General features: G+C 36.9%; 1 protein-coding gene across 3 annotated transcripts in view; it reads left to right on the top strand.

Annotated features, from left to right (window-relative positions):
* The window catches only part of mtss1la (MTSS I-BAR domain containing 2a), a 48367-nt gene extending 37272 nt beyond the window's left edge, over nucleotides 1-11095 (top strand). The window contains exons 4-15 of one of the 3 annotated variants that reach the window (XM_058086618.2): nucleotides 675-759; nucleotides 882-973; nucleotides 1898-1972; nucleotides 3844-4001; nucleotides 4097-4204; nucleotides 4484-4581; nucleotides 5676-5808; nucleotides 6089-6163; nucleotides 7988-8143; nucleotides 8310-8483; nucleotides 9595-9760; nucleotides 9836-11095. In XM_058086618.2, the coding sequence (XP_057942601.2) occupies nucleotides 675-759; nucleotides 882-973; nucleotides 1898-1972; nucleotides 3844-4001; nucleotides 4097-4204; nucleotides 4484-4581; nucleotides 5676-5808; nucleotides 6089-6163; nucleotides 7988-8143; nucleotides 8310-8483; nucleotides 9595-9760; nucleotides 9836-10584 (2069 nt within the window). In that variant the 3' untranslated portion in view covers nucleotides 10585-11095. The remainder of the gene's footprint in view (nucleotides 1-674; nucleotides 760-881; nucleotides 974-1897; nucleotides 1973-3843; nucleotides 4002-4096; nucleotides 4205-4483; nucleotides 4582-5675; nucleotides 5809-6088; nucleotides 6164-7987; nucleotides 8144-8309; nucleotides 8484-9594; nucleotides 9761-9835) is intronic. The other 2 variants (XM_058086619.2, XM_058086620.2) reach the window with 2 other exon arrangements.
* Nucleotides 11096-15452: the final 4357 nt, after the last annotated feature.

The raw sequence follows: 15452 nt of genomic DNA, 5'->3' as shown, positions 1-15452 counted from the left end.
GAAAAAATGAAGTGAAAATGATTAAAAAATTAAAGAAAATTAAAAAAAAAACAACAGAAAAGGAAAAGATAGCTGTTGTTTTCTGAGAATAAAGTCCAAATATGAAAAGTTGTCTTCATATAAATATCATTTTAGTAGTTTGATGTTGAAATATTAAATATAAAATATATTAAATATTATGAGTAACAAACCAAACAACAATTAAAGCTGTCATTTTTTTTGGAAGATTGGCTTGTTGTAATTGTTAATAATATAAATTGTTATAATAATTATAAAAAGTTATAATTAAATTATTATGACAATTTATAATTAAATTAATTATGATGACATTTAATATAAAAATAATAATTATTATTATTACTATAAGAATGAAGTGAAAATTATAGAAAATTAATAAATATTTACAGCAAAAAAATTGAAAAAAAGTAAAATAAATGTAAAATAAAAAAAACAGAAAAGGAAAAGATATGAAAAAAAAAGTACTAGAAATGGGTACACGTTGGCAGAACCTCCCTGAGGAGCACTGGTACTTGAGAACCAAGGTGAAAAATTATGTGGAAAAAGAATAATTTCAGAAACTTAGCATGCTAACATGCTAATATGCTCATGCATTAGAGCTGCTGTGCCCCCCCCACCCCCCACGACTACAGAATGTTTGTGTTGTGTCTTCTAAGGAGCCACCAGAGATATCGGCTCCGCTCTGACGAGGATGTGCATGCGCCATCGTAGCATTGAGGCTAAGCTACGCCATTTTACCAAGTAAGTGAGCTGCTGGGGTTCGAGTTCCTCTCACCTTGAGTGCGATTAGCGACCAGGGGTGAGGTGGGGGGGGGGTCCGTTCCATTTCATTTCTGTGATTTGTGTCTCCTCGTTCCTTGCAGCGCTCTCATGGAAGGCCTGGTCACGCCACTCCAGGACAGGATGGAAGAATGGAAGAAGACGGCCAACCAGCTGGACAAAGACCACGCCAAAGGTCAATTTTATTACAGTAATCATTATTCAAGGAATATTTTCATAGTTACAGCATAGAAAATGCGTAAAATCAGGGGTCTCAAACACGCGGCCCGCGGGCCAAATGTGGCCCGCAGGACACTACTTTGAGGCCCCCGCCTTGATATGAAAGTTTAAGTTTGATATGGATGCTGTATGGTATCATGTACCCAGAAAAAAATATTACGTTTGATTCATGTTCATGTTAAAGGTTAAATAACTGTTAATAGTTATCCTCCCTATCCGTGTGGAAGTGGTAAGTTTTTTGGCGATTTAAGTTGAAAGGAAATAACTTGAAGGCTACCGTTTAGGTCGCTAGCGCTCTAGTTTGCGAGTTAGCATGTGTCTCAAGACCCTGCAGTTGCGCAATATGTTGTAAATAAAAAAAAGTATAAATGTGACTATTTGTCATGTCTACAGGGCTCTAATAATGATTTGTTCATTTTAATCTGAAAAAAATAATTTGTCAACCCACCAACTATATGTAGTTTCTTAAGTTTGTATTATTTGCTGTTTTATTATTATTATTATATTTATTTATTTATTACTGATTTTCTTTTTTTTTTCAAGTTTTTTAAATTTTTTTGTTTTTAAGTAAATGCGTTTTTTTTTTTTTTTTTTTTTTTAAACCTGATGCGGCCCAGTCTCGCCCAGACCCGAGCTACAGTGGACCCCAAGTAAATTGAGTTTGAGACCCCTGGCTTAAAATAATGCTTAAATAATAATAATAATAATAATACTTAAATGCAGTTTTTAACATTACTAGACATGAAATAACCTTAGAACTCCTATTACTTCATGTAGTAGACATAACACGTGAATGTTTCAATATGCATCATTATACGTATGCGTGTACTATTTGACAGTATAAGTATATTTCACAGTCTTTGTGTCCGACTCCCAACAGAATATAAGCGGTCTCGGCAGGAAATCAAACGGAAGTCGTTGGACACCATTAAACTTCAGAAAAAAGCAAGAAAAGGTGAGTATGTGAAATGGCGTGAAATGTCTCCATCTTGTGGTCGATGCGGGAATTACAACGTTTATATTCAGCACGTTTATATTTACAACAGGCTTTGCTTTTTTTTTTTGCATTCTTCTTAGATTTTGGGTCCAACTTTTGTCAAAAATACAATTTGTCCTGATTTGCTAACGTTGCTTTTCTCTCTCCCTGCCTGATCCCTGCCATCTTTCATTTTTTTCCGGCTGTGTCCCCCCCCCCCCCCCATTCCGACTTTAGAGTTGCTAGGTATGTCTGCCAGTTCAGCTCACGGGGAATGCATGTGGTAGTCCTTGAAAGCATCACGACCATTATCACACTGCCAGTCTCAGATTCCTAAAGGATTGAGAATAATGGAATAATGGAATTATGGAATAATGGCATACGCCACGTCCATTCCAGCGTTATTCCCGTTATTTACTTTCACTTTTAAACAACAATAGCCGTCTTGCATGACACTTCAAGATACTGGACCTCACTGGTGGTTAGCATGTTGGCCAAGTCCTTTTATGGTCGGGACAGTTTGACACTGGAACAGACCATTTCACTTTTGTCCCAATGTAAACAGCACTCATTGGTCACAAGATTAGGTACAGTATAGGAAATCTGTGTGATTTAACACAACACAAAGTGATGACTTCATCAATATAATCATACAATAACCTCAGGATAGTCATAATTTAAATCATAATTAGCTCCATGTCTTACAAACCATATTTAGAAGATCATAAACTATGAGTTTTACGATCTAAATATGTTTTTTAACATTATTTCAGCACCTTAACTCTCGAATACACAGTGAATTACTGACACCTAGTGGCCTGTGTAGGATACTACACTTCATGTCCAATATACTCTATTTATTTTAGATGTGATAATGCTTCATTTGGACAAAAAGTACACACAAGTAGCTTCAATATGTATACTTTTGGAGTAAAAATAGGCAGTTTTTAACTACGAAAGAGCATAATTTATTAATTTATTTCTTTGTGAAAAAACACCAAGGGACGAGAGACGACTGTGTACTTACATACATGGTGTACGTAGTATATGAATAGCATATATTATATATATATTATGTTATGAACATAACATATATATTATATTATTAATTCATTATATTTTTGTGTATATGCTGCTGTTGAATCGATCAAAAACAGTTTAATAGTCACTCTGTCACAGTTTTTCAAATATATAATATAATAATATAATAATATATTATTTTTATATTATATAATGTTATATATAATGTAATATATAATATATTATGTATTATATATTAATATTATATTATTTATATATTATAATATTAATATTATATTATTTATATATTATAATATATAAGATAATATTAATTTAATATAACTTATAAATAATATTATAAATAATATAATTATGAATAATATTAATATATAATTCCATAATGTTATACTATATATTATATAATATTTTATATATATTATATAATATTATTTTAATATATAATATTATTTTAATATATCCCAAGGCACATATATATCTATGGACAATTTGGAGAGGCCAATGAAGCTAACATTTTTTTGGAATGGGGGGGGGGGGGGGGGAATTCCAGTAAACCCCAACAAACGAGGGAATACTGTGTGTTCATTTGTTTGCACGGAACTGGCAGTGTTTTGGATGTTCGAGTCCGAACGCAACCCTCCCATTGCTCACCGTCATGCCATCGCCATGGAAACGACCAAACCTCAAATTGTGTTTTCTAATCATATTTCATCCCTCATCACTTCCTGTCTTTGCTTTTTTTTTTCCCCGACGACTCAAACTTCCTCATTCCAACCCTTCTTCTCCCGTCTCCCGTCGACGCGTACAAACAGGGCGGGGCAACCTACGCCCGCAGCTGGACAGCGCCATGCAGGACGTTAGCGACCTGTACCTGCTCATGGAGGAGACGGAGAAGCAGGCCGTGCGCCGAGCGCTCCTGGAGGAGAGGGGGCGCTATTGTGCGTTCATTAACCTGCTGCAGCCTCTGGTGGTGAGAAACCTGCGGTCCGAGTGCCTTTACTAAATTAAATATAAGTTAAATATATAAATAAATATAAGTTATTATCTCCGTTTTTCCTTTGGCAGAACGTTGAGATCGCCATGCTGGGAGAGACGACACACTTGCAGGCCATTGTTGATGACCTCACGGCGCTAACTGAGGACCCTCATAAGCTCCCCCCAGCCAGTGAGCAGGTGGGAATTTATTTATTAAAATGTCCCGTACATGCTGGGTACCTGAACTCAGCATCACAGTGGCACCTGTGCTGCATCAGTGCTAAATCGGAGAAGGTTTGGTGCGGGTTCTAGTTGGGGGGGGGAGCAGCAGCTCTCTATGAGACCTGCCCGAGACCCAGACGGGGTTAGCGAGCTGAGGTTTGACCGAAAACCGGATCAGTGAACGCATCCCAATCAGCTGCTTTTGACCTTTTCGGGGTCCGTTTTCCGTAGCACGTATCTCGTGTGTTGCCACAGGTGATCCGGGACCTAAAAGGATCGGATTTGACCTGGTCCTACCAGACCCCGCCCTCGTCCCCCAGCAGCATCAGCTCCAGGAAGAGCAGCATGTGCAGGTACGGACCAGTTCATCTGGAAGAGACATTTTTGTAGTCCAGTGAAGTAAAATGAGATTTCCCAAGGTACACCTGATGATGTTGTGTACTTATATATATATATATATATACTTATATATATATACTTATATACATATATACTTATATATATATATATATATATATATATATCTCATATATATACTTACACACACATATATATACATATATACATACTTATATACATGCTTATATATACTTATATACATATATACTTATATATATTTATATACATATATATATATACACTTATATATATATATACATACACACTTATATATATACTTATATACATATATACTTATATATACATATATACACACTTATATATACATATATACACTTATATATATATATACATATATACACTTATATATATATATACATATATACACTTATATATATATATACATATATACACATATATATATATATATACTTATATATACGTATATATATATACTTATATATACGTATATATATATACTTATATATACGTATATATATATATACTTATATATACGTATATATATATATACTTATATATACGTATATATATATATACTTATATATATATATATATATACTTATATATACTTATATATATATACTTATATATACTTATATATATATACTTATATATATATACTTATATATATATATATCTTATACTTATATACTCAGTATCATCTTCATTTTCCACATTTTCTTATAATGCTACCACCCAAAAAATAAAAAAATAATAATAATGTTACCACCTTGAAAAAATATCATACAGAAGTTTTTTCATATTTAAAATGTATGCCTTGAAATAATATAATGTTATTTTGTCCAACTCTACTTTTTCCCTAATAATTTGACTATTCCTGTAAAACGACCACATTCACAAAATGTGCTGTGGGCCAATAAACCAACAGCCACGGGCCCCAAATGACCCCCGCGCCGCACTTTGGACACCAATTCCATGTTAAAGTTAGAAGCATGTGCGACTTAACGACGACGAGAAGAAAAGCGTTTCTGTCGTCTAATTTGTGGCCGTGTTTTCCCGTCGGCAGTCTTCTCCAGATGCCTTCTTCGGGAGCGCATCGACTCAGCAGCGTCTCTTCTCACGACTCAGGATTCGTCTCCCAGGACGCCAACGCCCAATCCAAACCGCCGTCCCCCATGCCCTCGGACATCGCCAGCCAGGTAGCGTCTGGTCTTAGCGTTTTGAGGCGACAACTCCATTTTAGGATTGCAGTCCATGATGTTTGCGTACCAGCGCACCGATAAAGTTATTCATGCCGTTGCCGTACGAGGCGGCGTAGCGATCCGAGGACGCTCTCGGAGAGGCAAAAACCATCCATCCTTCTGAAACTCATCAACAGTCCTCACCGGTCGCCATTTTTGCTCTCATATCATCCGCTTTGTCTCTCTCTTCCCCCCCCCCCCCCTCCCCGCCTCTTCCTGTTCCATCTTCCCTCCCCAGAAATCAACAAGCTCGGCCTCCTCTGAGGCGTCTGAGACCTGCCAGTCTGTCAGCGAGTGCAACTCCCCCACGGCGGTTAGTGGTGCATGCCAGTCGCCAGTCGACCAATCTCCGCGATAACCAAGCCACACACAAACACACAGTAGACGAGCTTAAAAAGGCTTTAAAAACAAGAAAAATTATGAATTTATTCTACTAAAATTACATTATTTTTGAAATATTACAAGAAGAGAAAAAAGAAAAAAAAATAATGAATTTATTCTACTAAAATTACATTATTTTAGAAATATTACAAGAAGAGAAAAAAGAAAAAAAAAAATGAATTTATTCTACTAAAATTATGACTTTATTCTTGTAATATTGCAAATTTTTTCTTGGAAATTTATATCTTTTTTCATACATTATTTTTTTGAAATATTACAAGAAGAGAAAAAAGAAAAAAAAAAGAATTTATTCTACTAAAATTATGACTTTATTCTTGTAATATTGCAATTTTTTTGGAAATTTACATCTTTATTTTCATACATTATTTTTGAAATATTACAAGAAGGGAAAAAATGCAAAAAAGTATGAATTCATTCTACTAAAATTATGACTTTATTCTTGTAATATTGCAAATCTTTTTTTGGAAATTTACATCTTTATTTTCATACATTATTTTAGAAATATTACAAGAAGAGAAAAAAGAAAAAAAAATGCATTTATTCTACTAAAATTATGACTTTATTCTTGTAATATTGGAACTTTTTTTCTTGGAAATTTACATCTTTATTTTCATACATTATTTTTGAAATATTACAAGAAGAGAAAAAAGTAAAAAAAAATATGAATTTATTCTACTAAAATTATGACTTTATTCTTGTAATATTGGAACTTTTTTTCTTGGAAATTAACATTTTTATTTTCATACATTATTTTTGAAGTATTACAAGAGGAGAAAAAAGAAAAAAAATTGAATTTATTCTACTAAAATTATGACTTTATTCTTGTAATATTTCAACCTTTTTTGGAAATTTACATCTTTATTTTCATACATTATTTTTGAAATATTAAAAGAAGAGAAAAAAGAAAAAAATGAATTTATTCTACTAAAATTATGACTATACTTGTAATATTGGATTTTTTTTTCTTGGAAAATTACATCTTTATTTTTTCTTACATTATTTTTGAAATATTACAAGAAGAGAAAAAAGAAAAAAAATATGAATTTATTCTACTAAAATTATGACTTTATTGTAATATTGGAACTTTTTTCTTGAAAATTTATATCTTTTTTCATACATTATTTTTTGAAATATTACAAGAAGAGAAAAAAGAAAAAAAATGAATTTATTCTACTAAAATTATGACTTTATACTTGTAATATTGGATTTTTTTTCTTGGAAAATTACATCTTTATTTTTTCTTACATTATTTTTGAAATATTACAAGAAGAGAAAAAAGAAAAAAATATGAATTTATTCTACTAAAATTATGACTTTATTGTAATATTGGAACTTTTTTTCTTGAAAATGTATATCTTTTTTCATACATTATTTTTGAAATATTACAAGAAGAGAAAAAAGAAAAAAAATGAATTTATTCTACTAAAATTATGACTTTATACTTGTAATATTGGATTTTTTTTCTTGGAAAATTACATCTTTATTTTTTCTTACATTATTTTTGAAATATTACGAGAAAAAAGAAAAAAATATGAATTTATTCTACTAAAATTATGACTTTATTCTTGTAATATTGGAACTTTTTTTCTTGGAATATTACGAGAAAAAAGAAAAAGGGGAAAAAAAAAAGCCCATGGGCCTCGAACGCCTCAGGGAATGGGATGGGAATGGGATGGGAACGGGACCGTTTGTGGAAGTGGAGCGCTCTGACTCGGACTTGTGTGTCATCCTGCAGTTTGGCTCATGCTCATCCTTCGGCACCTTCCGCCCCGCTTTCTCTCACACTGGCGCCATCAGGCCTCTGTCTGTCATACTTCCTGTGTCCCCTGCATTTAACCACCCCCCCGGATCCGACACCCCCTCTCCCACATCAAAGGTTCCTAGCTGGAAGGTTTGTTTTCCTTTGGAATTTTGGGTTCAACTTTGTTGCTTCTTCTCCGACCTTGCAGTCGCCTTTCTGTTGCGCTTTGTCATTTAACATCACATCTAACCAGTACATGAGCCAAATCCAAGATGGCGTCCTGGCGGCTGTCTAACTGCTGCGTGTGCTGCCGCAGGATTGGGCCAAATCCAACCAGTGTGAGCCGTCATTGGTCTGCACTTTGCAACGCAGGAGAGAGTCGCTGGATAAGATGAGAGAGCTGGAAGCTCCGCCCAGTCCGAGGGGGTCCGCGATGCAGGCGGACGACACGCACAGAGCAAGAATTGGACCCGCAGTCGTCGCGGCAAAGGTACCGAATCCAGGGGAAGACGAGCCCAGCACAGAACTCCAATACAGTAGTAGTACTAGTAGTACTAGTAGTATTTGGACTTCCTTCCCATAACGTTAAAACTTAATTTCCCAAACTTTCATTTGTTTGTTTCTCATAATATTAGCATGCTATGCTACCAAATGCTACCATTTTATTATCAACATAGATGTAATATTTTGACTTTATAAATATTCCTATCATAGTTGAGTACTTTATTTTTTCTCATAATATTATCACCTTTTCAAAAATTACAAATTTATTTTGTTTTTTTTTATCATATTTTGATTTTTTAAATATTTTTTTTGTTTCAATGTCACAACAACGTTATTCCCTTAAAATGACAACTTTTGGCTCTTAATATTTTGACTTTATTCTCGTAAAATGACAGCTTCCATTTTTGCTGTGGTGGTTTCAGTCCAAATTTTGGTCAAATTATGACTTTTGTCTCTTAATATTTTGACTTTATTCTCGTAAAATGACAGCTTCTATTTTTGCTGTGGTGGTTTCAGTCCTAATTTTGGCCAAATTATGACTTTTGTCTCTTAATATTTTGACTTTATTCTCGTAAAATGACAGCTTCTATTTTTGCTGTGGTGGTTTCGGTCCTAATTTTGGCCAAATTATGACTTTTGTCTCTTAATATTTTGGCTTTATTCTCGTAAAATGACAGCTTCTATTTTTGCTGTGGTGGTTTCAGTGCTAATTTTGGTCAAATTATGACTTTTGTCTCTTAATATTTTGGCTTTATTCTCGTAAAATGACAGCTTCTATTTTTGCTGTGGTGGTTTCAGTCCAAATTATGACAATTTTTGTCTTTTAATATTTTGACTTTATTCTCGTAAAACGACCGCTGACTTTTCCGGTTTTGCTTGCATTTGTTTTTTTTTACGGGCCAACAAAAAAGTGAGCCGGCCACAAATGATCACCCCCGCCGCACTTTGGACACCCTTGTTTTTAGGCCGTTTACGCAATGAAAATATGAATTTGTACTAATTCTCAACATACCCGAGCGTCATAAAAATATGCTTACGTTGCGGATACGGTTTGTGTTGGGACCCGGGTCATGTCCATGTGGTCCCTGTTTGTGCAGCACGGGGAGCCCCTGTCGCCCGCAGCCAGCACCCTGGCCATGGTCTTGACCAGAGGCTTAAGTATGGAGCAGCAGAAAAGCAGCAGAGATTCACTCCAGTATTCCAGCGGCTACAGCACCCAGACCAACACCCCCTCCTGCTCCGAGGACACCATCCCCTCGCAAGGTGAAACAACCCTCGGGGGTCCGGATCTCATTCGAGTGCAAAACTGAAACATATTAACGAGCTCGTCTTCTCTAGGTTCTGATTACGAGTGCTACTCTCTCAACGGCGACGCCGACACGGAGGCTCAGCCGGAGTTTGACAAGTCCTCGACCATTCCACGCCACAGCAACATCGCCCAAAGCTACCGCCGCATGATCCAGACCAAGAGACCAGCCAGCACGGCGGGACTCCCCGCGGGTAAGGCGTTGCCGAGTCCCCCTACTGGAGCGGTGTCGTCTGGAACGGCCACAATTCGCCGGACACCGTCCTCTAAAGCCGGGGTGAGACGCACGCCTTCCACGTCGGGGCCCATCCCCATTCGGCCGCCCATTGTTCCGGTGAAAACCCCGACTGTGCCGGACTCTCCGGGGTACACCGTCTCACCCCGGAATCGTGCAAGTAGCGAAGAGTCTCTGTACCCGTATGAGCCATTCGGGGGCGAATACACCGGAGTGTCTTGGGGTGGCGCAGACAGGACCGCATACGGCCGACAGGCCCCCGCAGCGGGCGCCCATGCTTCTGAGGAAGACCCCCTGCTCGCCGCTAACCGCCACAGCCTAGTCGAGAAGATCGGAGAGCTAGCGGCAAGCGCCCACGCCCTCGGCGAGGGGCAGTTCCCCTTCCCCGGCTCTTCCTCGTCGGGGAATTCTACTCAGGTCACACCGAATCAGGAACCCTTGACAGAGCCCCGGGAGGGACCGGATATGCTGGTGACGATACGGCGCGGCGTCAAGCTCCGCAAGACGGTGACCGACGACAGGTCGGCTCCCAGGATCCTGCGGTAGCTAAGGAAGGTCGCCGTTCCGTACGAATCAATACGGCGGCACTCGTGTAACACGGCAACTAATGCTGAATGACTTTGTTACGTAACGCATTTTGCTATCATTTGTTGTCTTTTGTTTTGTCTGCTTCTTACGCCCCCCCCACCACACTTTTTACATTTTGTTCCCGCTCCAGCTCCAGCGATCCCAAATCCTCTTTGATTCATGGAAAGCTCCGCGTCTCTCTCCTCTCACGATTCAATATTCATATAGTATTATTTTCCATCAACAAGCCATCCATCATCATCATCGGAGCGCCACAGTCAAAGTGCCCCCCCCCCAATCCTCCATTTGTAGTGTTGCCCATCTTTAGTGCACACGTACCGTTATTACATTATTACTGTTTCTGGGTGATTGACGCACGTATAATTGGAGCAATATGGAAGTGTTTTTTTATCACTGTACTGCATTGTACTGTACTTGTACTGTACTGTCAATATACCCTGCAATTAAACAGGCTTTTTAATGTTGGTGGTGTGATGCCCAATCCTTGACAATTTCCGGGAATTTCCTGCTCTTGGATTAGGCTGTAAACAGCATTATGATGAAGTTCTAGCTATGGGTTTTTATGATTTTATGATATTTTTATGGCCGAGATATAAAAAAAAAAAAAAAAAAAAAAGCAGACGAGTCATTGTGATTGTCTGCTGGTCTGATGAGATTTCAAGTAGCACTTTCAAGGGCGTCCTAATTCTACATATCAGCACTTTTTCCTGCTGGTTTAAATAGAAAAATATATATTATAAGTATTTATGATTTTTAAATATTTCTACTTTGTTACTGAAGTCATAACCGATTTTATTCTTGTAAAATTGCAACTTTATTCCTGTGATATTTCTACTTCTTTTGTAGAACTCAGCACTTTTTCTGCTGGGTTCTATGTTTTGAATAGAAAAATATATATCATACGTATTTATGATTTTTAAATATTTCTACTTTGTTACTGAAGTCATAAGAGTTCGATTTTTTTCTCGTAAAATTGCAACTTTTTCTCATAATATTTCGACTATGTTCTTGTAAAATTACACTTATTTTTCAATCTTTTAGTAATTTATTATTTAGTGGTGTTATTTTTATGATTATGACATCCTTGTGTAAATTTTTTTTTTTAGAAGTCCGACTTTATTCCCGTGATATTTTTACTTCTTTTCTAGAACTCAGCACTTTTTCTGCTGGGTTCTATGTTTTAAATCGAAAAATATATATCATAGGTATTTATGATTTTTAAATATTTCTACTTTGTTACTGAAGTCATAAGAGTCCGACTTTATTCTCGTAAAATTGCAACTTTTTCTCATAATATTTTGACTATATTCTTGTAAAATTACACTTATTTTTTCAATCTCTTGTATTAATTTATTATTTAGTGGCGTTATTATTTTTATGATTATGACATGGATATTGTGGATATTTTCTTAGAAGTCCGACTGTATTCCCGTGATATTTCTACTTCTTTTCTAGAACATGATAACTAAAATAAAATGGTTATACGGCAAACTAATATTAACTGCATTAAATATAATACATATATATGTTTTTTTTAAAAATTTCAGTGTGCCGCAAAAGGCCCTCAGGCTGCACTTTGGACACCGTATATTTTTTTATCATAAAAAAGCTTCAAAATCAAATATATATTGATAGATATGTACCACTGTATTAATTTATGATAATCCTTATTATCTAGTACTATACTGTAAAGTGTACATGGAGTTCGTATATGAGACAGATGGCCGCCAGAGGGCGCCAGAGAACCTTCTCTGCTTGGCCAAAACCCAAGACAGAAACAAGTGACGCAGGATTGCTTTTGACAGGATGCTTCATTGCTCCAGGGAAAGACATTTGGCAGGTGTGAGAGACAGATAATGCAAAAATCTGAAATAAAGACGGGAGGGGGGGACTGGGGGGGGGGGGGGGGGGCATATTCCTTCCTGGAATGACACCTGTGTTGTTGTCAAGACAAAACCGCCAGAGTGTGGCAGGATGCAAAACACGATCAGATGTTCACCAAGTAACACTACTGCGTGCACAAAGCTGTTCAAGCCTACTGTCTTGGGGGGGTGAGGGGGGGGGTTTGCTACAAAAAACACCAACCTATAATAAAAAAAGAAAAAATGACGGAGATGTGTCATGACTTCCGCTTTGAAACCACTAACAAACATGCGTACACAAACTAGTGAATGGAGGCGGAATACGTCTGGCAACCACTGGAGGGAGGGGTTTGCATACCGGCCACGCCCCCTTCCTGCAGCGCCAATAACTGTGAAGATGAACGATGATGGGGGCGTGGCGATGGGTTTGGTCGCATTTTTGGTCGATTTATTTCGGACAATCTGTGGGACAAGGGTGCCCAAAGTGGGACCTGGGGGCCATGTGCGTACTGCTGCTGTTTTTATCGGACCGTGACACATACTAAAAAAAAACTAAAAATGGGAAAAAAATGTTTTATTATTAATTTTTTTTATTATTATTTTTCTTTAGTATTAAAGAAAAATTACCTTTCTTTTTCTAACATTCTCTAAAAAAAAAAAAAATTGGGGGAAAATAAGATTGGGGGAAAAGTGACAGAAATTAATATTATTATAATTATACTGTACATTTAAATATTACTTTAAATATTATGAGAAATGAACAAAAACAAATAAAGTTGTAATTTTTGGAAAATTAGTTTGGCAGAGAAGCAAAAAAAATATTATGGGTATCAATAAACAAAAATACCAGAAGAAATGGAAAAAAAATCTGTAATTATAAAGAGAATAAAGTCAAAATATTAAGAGAAAAAAGTTTCATTCTAACAAGAAAAAGGTTACAATTTTACGAGAATAATCATAGTCATTTTGCTAGCATATAGCATTCCAAAGGGGAATGGGGGTCATTCCAATCTGTTTGACTGTTGGTATATTTTTCCCAACGCATCTCTTAATAATAATAATAATAATAATAATAACGTAGTATACTGTGAATTTTTGACTTAAATGGCAGCCTATCCCAAACTTTTATTTCGCGTTCAAGCATTTGTTTTGTCGTGTTCACAACCAGGAACCACAGTTTGTCTTCCCGTACGCGGAATAATGAGGTGATTTTGTTTACATTTTTTTTTTTTTATGTGCAGCAACTGACATTTGGAGAACATTTTTTTTTTTGCTCAACTGGATGATTATTTTTGTGAGTAAATGTGGAAAAACCTGGTTGCATACGCCTTGCTCCATAATTCATATCCGGCGCCACTTAAATACTGCGGTGGGTGGTAAGACGCCTTGGGGGGGATGGCAGATCAAATCTAATTAGCCGCACCTAATACATGGGAGAGATGTCTTTATATTTAACTGCTTTTTGCCTTGAGGATCTGATGGAGGAGGGGGGGGGGTGTCCTGAGGGACTCGTACACAGGAAACGACAAGGAAGACTACGATGTTTTTGTTCCTGTCAGCGTTTTGATGCTACTACTAGGCGGAGTTTTTGCAAATATCGAGTCTTGTCTGTCTGAACGGGAGAATCGCAGGTGGAGGTTTCCTTTGTATCACTTCGTAGCCTAGCATCGGTCACTTGAACCATCCTAGCATCGGTCAATAAACGACGCCTGTGTTGTGGACTTGTTGTGTCTTTCTTTTTTTCAAATCTACAAGACTGCAACCTTGGCCCTGAAATGTTTGCCTCGGAATGAAGGGAATGGATTTGCTCAATTATTCATAGAGTTAGCATGAAGCGTTCTTATGTTCATCGGCTGCTCTCAGCAGTACGTTCGCTTGATGCCCCGCAGCTCTTCGTTATCTGCGAGAAAAGACGGATGACGAGACTGTTTCATGTTTTTTTTTTTCTAATTTTAAAGAAATCTCATTAAGGCTTTGTAGTTTCCGTGTCAATGTTGACGTTGTCAGGCTGATCGCTCTCGATGAATCTGATGGAATGCATTGTTTTAGGTTGTCCAAAGTGCGGCCCGAGGTCCTTTTTTTTTTTTTTTACATTCTCGAGTTCATCCATAAACTTACCAAATCTGCAGTCATGGCAAAAGTGAGACCTTTACTCAGAATCTGAATTTTTTTTTACCCTTGTATGCTATCATTTTAGTACAAAAGGTCTGAATAGTTTGGAGGTTAGAGAGCAGCCAATTGCTCACTTGACTGAGATTTCTCCCTGCCGCCATTTCCCATTTGATGATAGCGTAGAGCGGCGATACCACAGCATGCGGTCATTTCCCATCAGTCAGATTTCACTCTCGGGGCTTATTGCAAAAAAAAAAAAAAAAACGCACCGAATGCAGCATAGCTGGCGTGTCGTGGTGACATCACACCATGTAAAGAACGCGCTGATGAACCAATATGAGCTTTGTGCTCCAGCTGCCGCTCCGCGATGCAGAAATATCTAGGGGCTCACTTCAGGTTATTGCCTCGAAAAGAACAATTTGCTGCGGGTAGTGGATTCTACTAAAATTGAGGTGATGGATTGCGGTTTGAAATTGATACAGATCGTTCAGCCAACACTTCAATATTCAGACTGAGTCCAGATGAAAGATATGAGCGTGGCGTCGCTCTACGTCCATTTAAAAAAAAAAAAGACTGGCGGCTGTCAAAGGATGTCAACATGTGTGTAGAATCTGTTGGAACTAAATTAAATTATTTCATTTAGGAATAAAGCAGTCACAAAATGTGCAAAATTAATTTGCGCAGTATCAAAGATTGTGAATATTGATCATCAAAAACGACCTGACACACTTACTTTAAGGCTTGTCCTCCTCGGGAAGTCTTCTTGACCAAGACTAAGATGATTGTACAGCAAAGTTCTCTTTGTTGTGAAAATGAACAATTTTCCACTGCATTTCAGCCCCGCCACAAAAT

This window comes from Doryrhamphus excisus, linkage group LG6 (assembly GCF_037039965.1).
Source record: "Doryrhamphus excisus strain RoL-2023G ecotype Guam linkage group LG6, RoL_Dexc_Guam_v1.1, whole genome shotgun sequence".
In the NCBI taxonomy this organism is placed as follows: domain Eukaryota; kingdom Metazoa; phylum Chordata; class Actinopteri; order Syngnathiformes; family Syngnathidae; genus Doryrhamphus; species Doryrhamphus excisus.
Note: the sequence above shows the minus strand (reverse complement) of the source record. Positions and strands in the feature narration are given on the sequence as shown.